The sequence below is a fragment of the Anastrepha ludens genome, chromosome 3, assembly GCF_028408465.1.
Source record: "Anastrepha ludens isolate Willacy chromosome 3, idAnaLude1.1, whole genome shotgun sequence".
In the NCBI taxonomy this organism is placed as follows: Eukaryota; Metazoa; Arthropoda; class Insecta; order Diptera; family Tephritidae; genus Anastrepha; species Anastrepha ludens.
The window spans coordinates 115,568,175-115,586,208 of NC_071499.1; the positions used below are offsets into that span (position 1 = coordinate 115,568,175).

At 35.6% G+C, this 18,034-nt stretch overlaps 1 protein-coding gene across 4 annotated transcripts in view; it reads left to right on the forward strand.

The window, feature by feature from the left end:
• The window catches only part of LOC128858844 (zinc finger FYVE domain-containing protein 1-like), a 42,616-nt gene extending 24,834 nt beyond the window's left edge, over window positions 1–17,782 (forward strand). For 3 of the 4 annotated variants that reach the window (XM_054095371.1, XM_054095372.1, XM_054095373.1), the window contains exons 3-9: window positions 10–220; window positions 302–747; window positions 7,846–8,009; window positions 12,664–12,838; window positions 12,907–13,099; window positions 15,406–15,579; window positions 15,662–17,782. In XM_054095371.1, coding sequence (XP_053951346.1) covers window positions 10–220; window positions 302–747; window positions 7,846–8,009; window positions 12,664–12,838; window positions 12,907–13,099; window positions 15,406–15,579; window positions 15,662–16,083 — 1,785 coding nt within the window. In that variant the 3' untranslated portion in view covers window positions 16,084–17,782. The remainder of the gene's footprint in view (window positions 1–9; window positions 221–301; window positions 748–7,845; window positions 8,010–12,663; window positions 12,839–12,906; window positions 13,100–15,405; window positions 15,580–15,661) is intronic. The other variant, XM_054095374.1, reaches the window with a different exon arrangement.
• Window positions 17,783–18,034: the final 252 nt, after the last annotated feature.

Consider the following 18,034-nt stretch of genomic DNA (forward strand, 5'->3'; position numbering starts at 1 on the left):
TCTCTACAGATTCTCGCCATATCGGATATTGTTATATACCGCGCACGCTCTGAACGTTTACATAGCGATATGTTTCAGTTTTTGGGCTCAGCTTCGGAGGCATTTTCCTTGCATTTTGCGCAAGCACTACAATCTTTGCCCGTACCAGGCACAGCACAGACACTTGGCCCCGCCGTCATTATCTTCCACGAGACACAGCACACAAATCCGCTTGTTGGTTGTAAGTAAACAAAAAGAAAAAAGAAAACCTTTTTTTTAATAAATATTATTTCCTTTATTTTTGCATTTGTTTAACTCCCAGCTGTGGCCGAGAGCCCCGAAGATAAACTACGTAAATATTTCGAGCGTAACCATCAGAAAATCAACGCTTTCAGCTCACTCCGTTATATTGGCATACAGACACCTAAGCATGTGGCCACCGATTACAGTAAACTGAAGGCGGCTATAAAATTGGAAATCGAAAACACCACCGTTCGTTCGCCACGGCAACCCAGCGTTGTATTCAAAGCAATGAATGCGCTCAATACGAAATTCTCCGGTGAAATTGTGGAAAAGTCAATAAATCCTTTTCCCGAACAATTTTTCACTTGTCCCATACGTTGTGAAGCATGCAGCCAACGTTGCCAACGTTCTATGGGACATGTGAGCGATGGTGAATCGCATATGAATCAACAGCCGTGCAACTATCAGAATCAGTATGACAATAAGAAGTACCTGTGCAAAATGTGCTATAAAAATGGCAAAGAGGTGAGTGGAAACGTGGGCAAAATAACATTAGTTTGAAGCTTTAAAAAATATCAAAATGGGGTTGAAGTTATGCAATTCAAAGCAAAAAGGACTGGACTGACCTTTTTGTTTATTAATGAATTTACAAGAAAAACTAAGGTGTCTCGCCCCTCAAAAAGATAAACAGAAGTTGCAAAGCTTTTTGGAGCTGCTGAATATTTTAACTAAATATGCACTCTTGTGCATACAAATTTAACTTTTTGAAGTGAAAACTTCTTTAGAATCGTTGGGAGTGATTTGAGAAAAAGTGAAACGAAAAAAGCGACACTCTTGGCTACGAATATTACATATACACGTAGCGACGAACTAAATAACTTTTAGGCCAGCGCCGACAGCATGGCGCGATAGCCGAGCGGCTAGCAATGTGAGCTTCCGATCCAAAATCCTTGGTTCGAATCACAAGAAAAAAAATTTTTTTATACAGTTATTTTATTTTTTTATTTTATGATATGTTTATGAGGAGCTTTTTTTCATGGCAGAAATACACTCGGTGTTTTGCCATTGCCTGCTGAGGGGTGAGCGCTATTAGAAAAATAGTTTTCCTTAATTTTGGTGTTTTCACCGAGATTCGAACTGACGTTCTCTCTGTGAATTCTGAATAGTAGTCACGCACCAACCCATTCGGCTACGGCGTTTGTTTAATTTTACTGATGCAAAAATGAGGAAAAATATATGAATAAAGTTTGCTTACTGTTTACACATTTTCCAAAGGTGACGGAGAACCAATAAAAAAGTCGATTTTCAAACAAATACGAGTGCATATGTGTAATTGTGTTAGAGTTTCGGTCACGCCCCAGCAAAACCTGCGTGCATATGTGTTTGTAACATTCAAAAAAATGTAATTGTGTTAGAGTTTCGGTCACGCAGGTTTTGCTGGGGACGCTCATAATAGCAACCGCGTGTGTATTTTTATATTCGTAAATATTTTAATTTTTAAATATTTACCGCAATTATGCCGAAAAATAATGCAGAAAAGTGTCGTGAATATCGACAGAAAAAAAAATCAATAAATAGCATCACGGAATTCATTCACGAAAATTTAATAAAGTATACACCAGAAGTATCGCGGATACTTAGAAAAGATTACAATAAAGTTCCAATGATTTTAAGTGGCGATTTTAACGTAAATTTTGCATTGGACACAGCGGTTCCTTTAATTGACGTTCTCAATACAACATTCAAATTAAAAATGTGTAACAATCGCACTGAATCGACAACACGATCAAAAACAACCATTGACGCGGTATTTCAAAGACATGTTGACAACATCGAAACCAAAGCATTTGTATCATATTTTAGCTATCATAAGCCACTCGTATCATTTGTTGAAATTGAAAACATTGAGGATGAATAATAATAAAATGAAGAAAATAAAATATGAACTTTATAGCAATATTATAATGAACCTAGAATTATTTTGCTCCTAATGCTGCTTTCGTCTTATTCTCTCTCAGTTTGTTTTACGGAAGGTTTCACTTCTATCGCGTCTAACCGTTAGACTGGTGTTTTTTTATTTTAATTTCAATGAAATTCCGCGTACTTCCCCCAAATTCGCTGATGTCCTATATAGAATAGGTTAGGTTAGGTAGTGCTGGCTGATCTGTTAAAAGATCTTACTTAGATCTCTGGGGTTCATTGTGTTACCAGTGCTATGTATTTGGAGTCGAATTATTATTTTACGTAATTCTTGATGCACGTCATCACGAATTTTAACAACCTATTCAGCCTTTTGTCAGCAATATCCTTCAAGAATGAAAAATATGCAGATCCTGGGCACATTTGTCGACTAGGAGTCCTACATACTTTTTAAAGAAATAGTTTAGAATGGAATGGTTAGAAATGGACTTTATAGGTAAACCTAAATTAAATTTTTATTAACACAAAAATTAGGGTCAGATGCTAATTCGACTAAGGCTCTGCTGACCCACACAGCCACAATGGCGATGTCAGGGATGCGCTCGCTCACTAAATAGTTACAAAAATAAATAAATGAACGAAAAACGGAATATCAAAGCTAAACCGGGTTTTTATTAACTTATGCAGTAAAAAAAAATAACCCTGCGGGCGCATATGATTTGGGTATAGTAAATTGCTAGCAAAAATATATTTTTGTGTGCCATAACTGCGGGTAAATATACTGCACACTCAGTGGCGGACGTAAAAGGTCTTTCAAGTGTGAATTTTTTGAGTCTTGTTTTTTTATTTTTTACACGAATTAAAAGCATATTTGGGCTAGGAACTCATTTGCTATTTATTGAGATACAGATGTAGTAGGGCACTTCTGATTGGTAGTCGTGCATTTGGGTACGGCGGCAGCGTTAAATAACTTTGTCCCTGCGACTTATTGGAAAGTTTCAACAGCTTCCGTAACGGCAATTTATGATAAAAATAAGTAATTAAAACATTGTTCACTCTCTTACAAAATACTTCAAAAATCCTTTTCTGCATTCTGTTGATTATTTTTTCTACTTCTAGCTCGAGTTGTTGGCATTGTTGTTTTATTTTATTTTGTTACCAGGCGTCTCTTTTAATACTTTTTTGTGTATGTATTTACGCTGCAATAAAGGAGTATATCCGTTTGGGTTACCACATTTGCTGACCAACATCATAACACCCGTATTCCTAATAATAGAAGTGCCGTATATTGGGAAAATTTGGCAAATATTTTTTTTTAATCTTTTTTCTTAATTTTTGTCTTGTTTCATTCTGGACAACCACACGGTGAAAGCAAAAAAAAAAAAAATAAATCAGCTGATCACCTTTAAGGGGTTACATGAGTTTCGTCAGGTAAAAAGGCCTATTTTCAATCTTTTTTTTAACACACTTTATTAGCTCGGGTTGTATGTATGTATGTAACGGAATCTTTGAGCTTAATTTTCACTGGCGCACAGTGCGGCCCATTCCCGAAAAGCTGGCCAAAACTCGAAAAATTAAGTAATTGATTCAAAATTTCTTACTCGGGGGTTGTCGGGGTCGCTGATTACGAATTTGATCTTAAAATTTTGAAAATCCACCCCCTTCCACCCCTATTGGCCACCCCCTCACGTGAAATAGCGTATATTCAAGAACATAATCAAGATGCATGTAAATTGTTTTCGGGGTCTCAAGGTAGCAAGTGGTAGCAGCTGAATCTTGTTTTATTCAGTAACTATTGCTTTTTTGAGTAACCTTTAATAGGTTTCAAAGCAGCATATGACGGCGTTGTATTACTATACAGTTTGAAAACTCAAATTTTATAAAAAAAATTGCAAAAAATGTATCTACGTATTGCTGCAGCTAAAAATTTTGTGTCGAGGTATTGATATGTACTAAAGATTTCTCGTATTTTACTAACCTTCCGAAGATGATTCCATTTGGTTTTGTTCAATTTACTCCATTACAAAATCTTTCAAATGTGTACAATTTTCACTATTCATCGACAGTAATACGATGCTCAAACGAAGGCCACGTTGCGACTGAAAATACAGAGGATACTTAGGGTACAGGACGTTGCTATGAACGGTTTTCACTACTCAAGGCATTACTGTAGCCAACCCAAAGACAAAAAAACTCTATCTAGAAACTTTTTTTTTCGACTTTTGGCCAGCTTTTTGGGAATCGGCCGCACTGTGTGGCGTCTAAAAATCTGATCGACTTGGAATTTTGCACACCTATCAAGGACCGATGACAATGCAATAATTTGATAAAAGTTTTCCATTATCCTTATTGGGATTGCCAGGATTAATATTTTCTTTTTTTACCTGTGGGCAAAAAGTAAGGTGAATTTGGTTGTAAAATGAAAAATCTTTATTTCTAATGAAATCCGTCTTTTATGCGTATTTAACCCCAACATCTACGGTTTCTACTAAATGTGTCTTATAATACGTTCACATATAAGTAGATGATCTACTTTTTCGCGCTTAACTCAAAATCTGTAATTAAAAAGCGGGATTTCCCATACAAAATTTGTCTCCCAAAATCTGAGATTATAAAATAATCCTAGATAATAACGATATTTTTTTGGCATACAACCCTGAGTTTACTGTGTTATCGATAATCATTATTACGAATGTAAGGAGAAACATCAAAATAAAAACTAAATGAAATGGATGCCGGGAAAGAAAACAGGTCTGTAAACATAATTCTAATAAAATGTTTGTCAAATATTATTAAATAGAGATTAATTTTACAGAAAAAAGCGTGTGTCCATGAACGTTTTGTCCTCTTATTACTTATTATAAAATGTAATACAGCAGCTAGTCCTTGACGATTTGCGCAGAATGCTTCAGGTCATTATCTTGCTGGATGATCCAGCTCGAGCCTAGGCTTCGTTTGTCCACGGATGGCATCAGGTTTTGTTCCAAAATGTGCTTGTATTAGAAGCTATCCATATTTCCTTCAATGAAAACGAGGTTTCCAGCTCTTGTTGCTGCAACTGCTCCCCAAACCATGACACTGCCACCACCATGCTTTACTCTATTTGTAGCTTAATTTTTGTTATAATTCTGTTCTGGGGTAGTTGACTATGACTGATCGTTCGATTTGCTATTACTTCATTATAGGTCCCTTTGTCATTAAAATTTATTCTCTACTTTTTAGTTCGATTAGCAATAAAAGCGTGTTTTTTAGTTTTTTTAAACCATTTTTTATTCTATATAAAAAATTATTTATTTAATTCTAACTTTTTTCTGTCTTATAGATACATATTTAAAGAATAATTTCTAAAATTTTCAAAAAAAAATTTTAACTCCTCCATTGTGACGTCATTTCCGGTAACCCCACGAAAAAAAGGTGCGTCCTCGTTGTCAGCATAATTCCTGACAGGATCATCTAAAAGGAAAAAACAAAAATAAGTGTTTTAGTTAAGGCCATAAACTCCTGCTTGAACGAAGGAAAGAAAAAAAGTAAAAATTGGAATTTTGGCAGACATTTTTCCAAAAAATGAAAATTTCGGTCAAATTTGCTTGACATTTTTTTTTTTTTAAATAGTTGTAAAGAAAAAAAAACAAATCCTTCGTCCAAGCACGAGTAAGTTGTATCTCGAACACTTGTGTAAAATTTCATCAAGAACGGTTGAGTAGTTTTCGAGAACATTTGACAACCGACTTTGTAAACTCGGTTCCGAGAAAACGTGTTTAAAGTTTTGAGTAACAATAAAGACTTGGAGCGCACACCTTCCAAAGGCTGTATCTCTGAAACTATTATTCGGATCGACTTGAAAATTTAGGACAACATTCTTGAAATGTTGTAGATTTTAATAAGCAAAAAAATCGATTTTTTGAACCCAAGAAACCCATGTAACCCCTTAAGCGATTCGCACTGGGCCTGGGCCCATTTAATTCCGCTATAACTAAACTATTTCGAGCATTCGCTGATCAAGGCGAATCTATTTGAGCTGGTGGCATTCGAGCAACAACTAGGGAAAGAGAATAGAGTAATGGAATAAATGACAACTAAATAAAATTAGTTTGTCGCTCATTCACAGCACAACAACAAATTTTCGTCATTGCGTTTTACTGGCATTTCTAAAATAAAGGTGAATTGAAGAAAAAGAAATCAACTACTCTAATCACACCACCTTCTATAGATACGTCTTGCTTGTGATATGGAATAAAAGGTCCGTCTATAAAAACAAAAAATGAATGAAAATGTTTAGCCACTTTAAACTCCAATAAAATACTTCTAAATTAAATACAAATCTAATTCGTTGCCTACACCGTACTATTAGGTTCTAATGAAGTGCTACAACAACAACAAATGCGGTATGGTGGGGGGAAAGTTGGCAGGCTGTTCGAAAATATCGAGCGTTCCGAAAGTTATGATCAGCTTCAATTGCAAGCTGCCCTCGAAAGTACTTTGTCTTAAGTTAATTAAATAATCGTGCATGAAAAAAATACGTAACGCCATCATAGAAAAAAAATTATCAAAAATCAACTACAGTGTACTAAATTTTTTTTTTAGTTCTGATTAAAAACACAGGTCAACAACCTTTTGTTCTAGGAAAGTGTAGGGTCATTTTCGAAGTAATTTTTTGCGTAGAATCCAAATCCGGGATTTAAATTGCTCTATCACGTCAGGCTTTTAAGATATCCAAAAAATTCACAAACATGGAAACTTCAAAATCGATATCTCAGTGGAAAATTAAGGTATTTGAGCAAACTCAAGGGCATTTAAAAGAGGAAGACTTATACTTTAAAATACCGCGTCTACTTTTTTATGAAGAGCAAAATCTTCGTAGCTACATAACCTCAAAAATGGGCAAAAACAGCGTTTTTTGCACTTTTAGGTTAGGATATCTCAAAGTCCTGACGTGATAGAGCAATTTAAACCCCGGATTCGGATTCTACGCAAAAAATTACTTCGGAAATGACACTACACTTTTATAGAACATTCCGAACCCAATTTTTTGCAGACCTGTGAAATTTTCCAATTTTTTTAAAGTTGGAAATTTAGATTTATTTGATATTTGTTATAAAATGAGCTATATTTTTTTATAAGTTTGAAATTTTCACGAAAATTTGTTGAATTTTTATAAAGGAGCTTAGATTTCTATGATATTTGGTGTAAAATAAACTACATAAAAAAATTATGAATATTGCAAACAAAAAAAAAAATTGTTAAAACTGATCAAAATATGGCGATTCTATTATTTTCTCCATTAGTATATCTGCAAGGATGAATATCAAATCCCATTAGATTTTTCCATTCTTTGAAACTACCTGGTACACCCAACGTCTCTTATTGGGCTTCTAAAATTTTTTTTTTTGTTATCGGAACTACAAGGGTATGTTACTTGATCCAGGCTGAGTACCAAGCAAAAATTTTCAGAACTGCTCAAAATGGGATAAAAATCAATAATACTTTTAAAAATTGATTAACCCTTTGCACTTGAGATGTGCGTCTCGCACACCACATGATTTAATGCCGCAGCTCGAGAGGAAACACTCTCTCACCACTTTGTTTGGTCTCGAGTGCAAGTAAATAAAAATTAACTAAAATCAATTAATATTTAAATATTTTTTCTGGTTCGCAAATAAAAGGATAAGTAATATTTTTTATTTCTATATTTTTCTTTCTCAGAACGTCGTTTCATTTGGCACACAAGCAAGGAACGATAGCTCCTGGTCCGGACTGGCTAAATATGCATGGAAAGGTGGCGTTATCGATTGTCCAAGTTGTGGAGAAATTTACAGATCACGCCAGTATTGGTATGGCAACAAGTCCCCGGAAGAGACATCTGTCAGGTAAAATAATTTAACAGATAAAATGTATAATTAAAAATGTTTATTAAAATTCTTATTAAGTTGGGTGAAAAAGAGATTAGTGAACGACTTTCAGTGCAAGAAACCTTGGTAAGGTTAGGTTGAAGCGGTTGTCCACTATGGGGCACACTCAGGTTCATAGCCCATCGTGATGCCTTGTACTTGTCTTTATTTCCCTTAAAATCGGTGTGTACTTTTAAAAGCAACTTTACAAGAAACCCTTTAAAATAAATATGTGAAACTTTTAACAAACTGGAGAGAAAGTTTGCCCGTGATGACTTACATATGCTTGCTAAGAAAAATCATTCATTAGATTTATGCAATTATTTTCAAAGCTAAACAAATACAGGGTTGGCCATATTAAACTGACCCATGTGATTATTAAAAAAATATGGAAAAAGAAACATTTTTTTGTGTTTCATTGTGAAAAACATTTAATTTAGTTCAAGGAGATTCGTTTACATCACTTTTTGAATATGATATCGCGCAAGTGGTCGCCCTTAGCTCGTATAGCGTAATGTGCCCGTTTTTCGGCGTTTTCCATAGTTTTGGCCAGCGTCTCGGCCGATATGGCGGCTATTTCCCGTCGGATATTGGCCTTAAGTGCGCCTAGTGTCTTTGGCTTGTTGACGTAAACCTTAGATTTCAAATAGCCCCAAAGAAAAAAGTCCGGTGGCGTCAAATCCGGTGATCGTGGCGGCCAGTCAAAATCGCCGCTTTTTGATATCAAACGGCCAGGGAACAAAGTCTTCAATAAGTTGACGGTGGCTCGTGCTGTGTGTGGTGGTGCGCCATCTTGCTGAAACCAGAAGTGCTCCATACCATTTTCACGAACAATCGGCATCACAAAATCGGTTATCATGGCCCGATAACGCTCTTGATTGACGGTCAATGGTTGGTGTTGACCATTTTCAAAGAAGAACGGCCCAATGACCATATCAGCGCAAATGCCACACCAGACTGTAACTTTTTGGTCGTGGAGAGGTACCTCTTCAATAATTTGAGGGTTTTCAGTGGCGTAGAAACGGCAATTTTGCTTATTTACGGTTCCGTTCAAGGAGAAATGGGCCTCATCACTCATAATGATTTGATGACGTTACGTTTTTACAATCGAGAAGGAATTTTGAATGTACAGCTGAACAATTTCAGCGCGTTCTATTGGGGTGTACTGTTTCATGGTATAAATCTCCTTCGACTGACGCTTCCAACGCGGTATGTCATTAGCTGATCTGAAATTACAGTAAAAAGTTATAGGGTTACTCAATGGGTCAGTTTAATATGACCAACCCTGTTATGTACAGTACTGAGAGAAAAAGACTAGATATGAATGTATGTATTGTATATGTGTGAGCTTGTCAAGAACTGACGTCATAAGGTACCTGGGTTGTAATGTGACCGCGTCTTTGGCGTATATTTCATTTAGTATTCGTTGAGTAGTTGAGAAGTGTACACGATTTCAGTGTGATTAAAAAAAAACCTAATTGAGAAGAAAATGGAAGAACTATCTGAGCAAGAATTCGCAAGGTAAACTTATATAAAATTATATAAAATTAGTATTTCGGTATAAATTTAGGACCTTGATGAAAGTAAAAAAATGATCTGTTTTGTATTTCATTATTAGGTTGACTGCTGTAGAGAAGTCACGGTATTTGGCAGCGTTACTGGGAGATAAGTCAGGCCCTGAGAGTTTCACGTCAGATAGTGAGGATTAAGAGTGTTTTCCGTTATTATCAATAAGAATGATTTGTATGTAGTTCTAAATACCTTTTCTCCAATTTTACACTTTCAATATTGATTTTATTACAATTGCAGCACGAACAATACACTGGAATCAAGTGGGTACCCGGGTACCCTGGTTATTGAACAAGCCCGTTAATTAGTTTGACCCCTAGGAATCAAATGCTACTTTCATTTGAAAAAAAAAGTTGAAAGCGTAGATCGATGTAGAATTGACCAAATAACGAAGATACGGGCGGAAAAAAATGTTTATCAAGTAGTGTTTGAATTGTACTATCTCAAAGATGGAAAAGGGTACCCGGGTACCCGGGTACCCGGTTATTGACATAAGGGTTAAATTGTCCGCAAAGTACGGCCTGACAATAGAAGAAAAAAGGGATTTGCGTCGGAAACAAAAGGGAAAGAATGGTGTAATTATTTCAAAAAAACTGACGTTTCACTTCAAAATGCTGCAAAACATCCCCGTATGTCCGAAGGATACATCCAAGAAGAGTGAAGACTTGATCATGTAAAAATATTGTAGAACGCAATCAAAATGATAAACCAAATAAGGGTGCGAAAGTTAGGTAGTCAAGATATTCATAAATATGACTGGGTGGTTATGGACGATGAAACATACGTCAAAGCAGACCTTAAACAGATTAAGGACGCTGAGTTTTATATGTACTGCAACGAAGAGAGTAGGAGTCCCAGGTGCCTTTAAGCTAAAAATATTGGGCAAGTGCCCTAAAAAAATGTCTGGTTTGCCAAGCGTGGCAAGCGTGCCAGTGTGGTATGAAAAGCAACAGGTTATTATTATTACGGACATTATAAATCAAAGAGTGCTTGCAAAAACGTTTGATGCATTCATAAAATAAAATAAAAGCTCAGTTCTACTCTGCTCGGATCTAGCATCGTATCATTATAGCCGTCTTGCTATGAACTGGTATGAAAATCATGGGGAAAATATTGTTCAAAAGGACCACAATCTATCAAATTTTCCACAATTGCGACCCATTGGAAAATATTGTATTATTGTATTGCTAAAACTGAAAAAAGAAATTAAAAATGAGCAGCAGTTTAAACTAATTGGCAGAGAGCAGCCAAAACAAATAAACTGATGTCCGTCGCCTAATGAGAGGAGTCAAATCTAAATTGCGCCATTTTGTTAATAACAAAGAGAATTGATGAGTTTTTTTGTTTAACATAGTAAGCTTGATGAAGAAAAAAATAAAATAAAAACTGCTTTGATATCTTATAACGGGTGATTTTTTAGTTATTATCTTTTTAAACAATTGGTTTAAACAGCTGACGCACGTTTCGTGTTTCACTGTCAAACATCTTCAGTTTGGTCTATAATTTAACCATGAATCGTCTTACAAACGAACAACGCTTGCAAATCATTGAATTTTATTATAAAAAAGCGTGTTCTGTTAAGAAAATTTATCGCGCGCTTCTTCCATTTTATGGTCAGTTTAATCGACACACTGAAGCGGCTATTCGAGCTATTGTCACTAAATTTAGAACCAAATTTACATTGTTGGACATCAAACCACCAACACGCTTACGTAGAGTGCGGACTGAAGAAAATATCGCAGCTGTATCGGCCAGTGTTAATGATGACCATCAATTATCGATTCGTCGCCGTTCGCAGCAATTGGGCCTCTGATACTCAACAACGTGGATAATTTTGCGAAAGAATTTAGGTGTGATGCCTTTCAAAATACAGCTGGTGCAAGAATTGAAGCCGAACGACCTACCGCAACGCAGAATTTTTGAGTTGCCCGAAGATCCATTTTTTTATCGAAAAATTGTGTTCAGCGACGAAGCTAATTTTTGGATCAATGGGTACGTAAATAAGCAGAATTGTCGATTTTGGACTGAAGATCAGCCAGATGAATTGCAAGAGCTACCAATGTATCCAGAAAAGGTCACAGTTTGGTGCGGTTTATGGGCTGGAGGTATCATTGGACCGTACTTCTTCAAAGATGCTGCGAATCGTAACGTAACTGTGAATGGTGAGCCCTACCGTGAAATGATATCCAACTTTTTTTGCCCAAAATGCAAGAGCTTGACTTGCATGACATGTGGTTTCAGCAAAACGGTGCCACATGCCACACAGCACGCGTAACAGTGGACTTGTGGAGAGGCGAGTTCGGTGAACATTTTATTTCACGTTCGGGACTTGTCAATTGGCCAGCCAGATCGTGCGATATAACGCCTTTAGATTGTTTTTTATGGAGCTATGTTAAAGCTTATGTCTATTCAGACAAGCCTGCTTCAATTAACGGATTGGAAGACAACATTAAAGCATTTATATGTTAGATACAGGCCGAAACATTGGAAAGAGTATGCCAAAATTGGACTAAGCGGATGGACCATTTGAAGCGCAATCGCGGTCAACATTTGCATGAAATAAGCTTCAAACCTTAAATTATATGGACTGTACTATCGATTTAAATACAAATTTCATGCAGTTTTCTGATATTGACGTGTGTGTTTTTGAAAAACTTTCCTATAGCTATTAAAAAATCACCCTTTATAAGTTCGACGTTATAACAACCAATACTTTTCGTGTCCATTTTTTATTTGCCTAAAGATGTCAAATTAAATATCTTCTATTTGGAGACATTAGACAATGGAGCATTTTTTTTGGTTTATTTTACACAGCACTGTATATATTTTTTCAATTTTAGTATTCAGCCTTATCCTAAACTTTTTGTGCGCAAAAATGCCTGTAAACTAAAATATAATACAAAAACAAAAAAATGTTCCACATTTATTTATATGGGAAAACTCCGAAACTTGTTTTTGTATTGTATTTTAATTCTCTTGGAATGTGAGATAAACATAAATTTCGCGATAACTCTAATTATTAAAATTTCAAATCTCAATACTAAATTTTTGCCTTCAATTACAGATCTATTATTGTTCACGTTTGGGAACCGAAAGGTCCCACACACTCGGCACAAATGGTACTGGATAAGATGTCAACGCTTGGCGAAGCACTACCAAAATTCCATCCGAATGCTGTAACCGGTTGGTTAGCCGATTGGGTCGCACCCAGCTATTGGAAACCAAACAGTGAAATTATTGTAAATATAAAAATAGAATAAAAGTCACATTTTATGAATTAATTTTATTAATATATTTTTTTTTGCAGAGCTGCCATGCATGCAAGAAAATATTCGAAAATACTGGTTTGCATAAGCATCACTGCCGCGGCTGTGGCGAAGGTTTTTGTCATGCATGTAGTCAAAAACAGATACCAGTGCCAGCGCGCGGCTGGGAAGAGCCAGTGCGTGTGTGTAATGCCTGCTATGCGCTGTTGCAAAAAGAGCCAAATGCAGTGCCGGGTAAGAAATGGGCACAAATAACCGGAAGATGAACTCAATAATTTTATTTAACCTTATAGATACATAATTAAAAACGAAATTATTCACCCAAAAAGAGCGCAAAGGACACGCTACCTAGCGTGAACGAAAATTGTAAAAGAAATTTTATTTCAATGATATTTTGAACATATTTTCCTTTATGAAAGTTTTCGAATTTAGTTTTCATACCCAACTACAGACTATTTTTCACACAACAGACGTATTACATTTTCCGTCAATCTCAAAGCGATAATTTAAGATTTGGTTCATCCGTGGTAAAAAAAATCCACTAAAAATATTTGTAACCGACTTGTTGTTGTTGTTGCCGCAGCATAAGCATTCCCCATATATATATATGAGGAATTCTGCTAAAGTGGCAGTCCTTCGCCAAATATAAATCCGGGTCGTTCCGATTAAGTACAGGGTGAACGATATGACATGACAACTTCACACTGCTTGTATCTGTAAAACAGCTCATGACATCAACGTCAGAATTGTTCTAATGACAGTTCAATATATTGTTTATAAGCCATCAAAACAATTTGCGTCTCAGTTTTGTTGAATTTTTTTTTCTGTGATGGAATTCAAACGTAATAGTGTGATTGCGTTATATTTGGCTGGAAAATCACAACCAGCCATTGTTCGTGAGCTCAGTCACCTCAAAGTGAATAAAATGTTTGTGTATCGCACTATAAAACGTTACAATGATACTGATAGCATTGCAAAACGCTATGAAGGTGGACCAAAAAAAAACCGCAACAACGCCAGAAATGGTTCGGAAAGTGAAGGCACGACTTGAGAACGAAATCCACGTCGCAGTGGAAGAAAAAGGCCAAAGAACTGAAAATATCGCAAGACAGCATTCGACGCATATTGAAAAATGAGCTCAAGGTCCAGGCTTACAAGTTCCAAAAAGCACACGATCTTTCACCCCAGCAAAAAAAGGTCGGTGCGAAAGATCAAAGGAATTGTTGCGCTTGCACGAACGTGGCGAATTTTCCAGCATTGTGTTTTCTGATAAAAAAAATTTCCCAATTGAGCAATTCATAAATACTCAAAACGATCGTGTTTACTTGACCGAACGCTCATAAGAGAATTTGAGCCTACGTATGGCCACTCGAAGCAATTTCCCATCGCAAGTAATGGTTTGGGCCGCAGTGACCGCTGATGGACGCTCTCCAATCGTTTTTATCGAGCCTGGTGTCAAAGTGAATGCGACTTATTATCGGGAAAATGTTTTAGAAGCTTTAGAGCCGTGGACACGCAAACATTTCGGTCGTAGACCATGGACGTTCCAACAGGACTCGGCACCGTCTCATAAAGCTCGTGTGAACCAAGAATGGTTCACACTTCATTTCGCCCACACAATAGCTTTCGCCAGACGCAAATCCGATGGACTATTCCATCTGGTCCATTTTGGAGAGCAAGATGAGGACTAAAAAATATGCCAGTATGAATGCGCGATTTACGTGAATAGGCCAAAATACCTCAAGATCACATTCGTGCAGCATGCAACTCACTTTTTGACCGTTTGAAGGCTATAGTCAAGGCAAAAGGTAGTCGTATCGAGCTAAAGTGAGTATATGTTAAAATCATTTTTGAACAATTTTGTCTTTGAAATCAATAAAAACTAATTTCACACAAAAAAGTTATGGTGTTTCATATCGTTCACCCTATATAACTGATTGTCGTGGGAACGTATAACACACTTGTAATAGATTTCTGTGTGATTGATGAACGAGTCGTCACGAAAAGAGAGATCATACAAGAGGAGCCTTGCATTTACCAACCTTCTTAAGGACATAACAGAATTTTTTTTTGGTCATGTTGTTAGTAGACTTGAAGCTAAGGTTGTTGTTGTTGTAGCAGCATACACATTCCCCATACATGGACAGGGAATTCTGCTGGAGTGACAAGTCCTTGGCGGGATATAAATTCGAGTCATTCCAGTAACGTAGAACCAACTGTGGTCGAAATGTTGAAGCTAATTCAATGCGCTCCCAGAAGAGCCCATGCCCTCTTTTTTTTGTTAATGCCGGAGTGATGCTCATTAGCGTGATGTAAATCCGGATCGTTCCGTTGGCGTAAGCCCGACTGTCGTGAAAACTTTTCAATATTCAAAAAGCTGGCTAAAATTCTTCACGCGCAAATTTATTTCTACTACAATTTTTCTTTTCGTTTCTGCAATTTAATTTCGTATTTTTAATTTTAATTAATTTTCACCCAACATATTTTCTAAAAAAAAAATATATATATATATATATGTATACAAATTTCTTATTGTACAGCAAATACAACCGAAGCATTTAATCATACCAATTCCAATTCAAATTCAAATCCAAATAATAATATCACAGGCCCACCAACGACTGAACAAGCTGACATAAGTGTACGCAAAATAGGTGAGGTAATCATCAATCCGTTGGGCAGCATAACCAAAGGAGCTTATGAATTTACCAAAGGTATATTTAGAATTTGTGTACAAATCAATTATTCGAACCATCATTTTTTAATTATATTCCTTTTTTTTTTGTCCACCGCTAGGAATCATCAAGGACACCGCTCGCCCAGGCTACTGGGTATCCGATAAGAAAGTATCAACTTGCTACATCTGTGAGACACTCTTCGGCACCGCTGAAGAGTTGGTCATTGCAAAAACAAAAGGTGTGCGTAGTAGCACGAGTAGCGCCGCAACAAAAACACAAGAAAATATTGCAAACGGTAATGTGGCGGAGAGTAGCACTAGCGCCATATCGAATACAACTTCAGAGATTGGCGATTGTCTACGCCATCACTGTCGACGCTGCGGTCAAATGGTATGCGAGCGCTGCTCACAACAACGTCAGACTGTGCCCGAGCGTGGCTGGAATGAACCAGTGCGTGTCTGTGATAAGTGTGCCGATCTGAAGCAGTGCGATGGGCAGACAGCCAGTGGGAGTAGTAATGCCAATGACAAAAAAGAATGAATGTATATGCAACATGTCATGTGTCGAGTCTGAGGTTGCATTTAAAAACTGCGTGAGAGAAGAAGTCCGATGAAATTTTCGCATTTTTTTGTTTTTGTTTCCTTTTTTATTTGGACTAAAAAACAACGAAAATAATAATCTCTCATAAAATTTCCATTTCTACATTTTTTAATTGATATCCATTTATACATATACAGTGTATTCTAAAACTATGCATGCATATACATACATATAAATATGAAGCGTGTAAGCGTTGACCTTTGATATTACAAAAAAAAAAACAAAAAAAAAATTGCTTTTCGGATACCTTTTCTTTTAAATTTGGGAAGTCTTCATTTCGATTTCGCGGTTATACAAATTTTGTTAACGGTACAAAATAAGACTGTTAGAGGCACAAAATAAAATTAAGGCTTGGAAAAGTGAAAAAAGTGGAATGCATAGTAAATTTAACATAAAATTTTTATACATACATACATATAGAATAGAAATTTCGTATTTGACTTTATTCAAAATTACTTCATTCTTACTGTTGTATGTCTACTTAAGTATATATACGCTTCATATTATAAATTGGTTTAATTTACAAAGGAGAATGATTGTGATACTTGGTAAGAGTTTATATGTAGATATGTAGATGAATATGTATATATTGCATTTTGAAATGCTGATTTTTTCCCACAATCTACTTACTGTTTAGTACTACGATAAGTGGTGTGTAAAACGTGCATATGCACTCTCAGCGTCAAGAAAAGGGTGTACCGTATATTGATAAGCTTTGACTATTTATTTATTTATTTTGTAATTAATTTTTTTTTGTTCATACTACAACAAGATCCATATGAAGATGAAGCAAAGTTTTGAAGTTTGTATAAACCTTAAAAAAATCGGCAAATTTTCATCGAAATTTCAAACTTTTTACTCGGAAATTTTTCTGAAAATTCCGAGTATTCAATTTTATAGATCATCGAATCTTATTAAAGTGCAGGTAGCAAATGGTTTAAAAATCTAATTGATTTGTCAAACTTTATATAAAATTTGTAAACTTTCGTCTAATTTTCATCAAATCTTCAAACATTTTACTCCGAATTTTCAGAAAAATTTCGAGTATGTATGTCGAATTTTTGCATTTAAAACAAAATGAGAAGTAGACGTTGAATGGTGAAAATGCGCAAGATTGCGACCGAAAAACATTCTCAAAAATCTGTGTGATTTTTGACCTACTTGAAATTTAGTGAGCATTAAAATGGCATTCTTGAAATTTTTTCAAAAATTCTGTTTAAAAAGTTTGAAATTTTGATGAAAATTTGGCGAATTTTTATAGATTTCATACAAAGTTTGAAACTTTTCATTATATGGCTTTTGTAGTAGTATGAACTATGTTTTCGTATAAAATTAAAAATTAATAAATAGTCAAAGCTTCTCAATATTTGGTGTGCACTTTCTGTCGACGTTGAATGTATGTTGTGTATGTATGTAATGTTATTTGTTTGGCTAAAGTTCTACATAGCTGCAAATAGCTGTATATACATACATATATACGCATACAAAATTATAAAATAAAAACAAATGTTTATACGATACTTTTATTAAAATGTTATGTTAATTTATGTAGTTAAAAATTAAAGCAAATAATTCAATTGAATGTAAAATGAAATGAAAGCTTGTCATGTATTTTAATAAATTTGTTTGCCTGAAAGTACGCTTCTAATATACATTTATACTTGCATGTGCATATGTTTGTGTGCTCTACATGGAACAGATGTTTGTCGAAACCGAAAGACTGACGGCAATCAAACTGTCCCTCTTACCAAACAAAAACAAAAAAAGAGTCTGTTACAACTCAAGTGAACGTAAGCAAAATACCGAACAATTATGGAAAATAAGTCAAAACGAGCTTTTTATACCCAACGTAAATACTTTGCTAGCCATAACTTTACTTTTATACGCACAC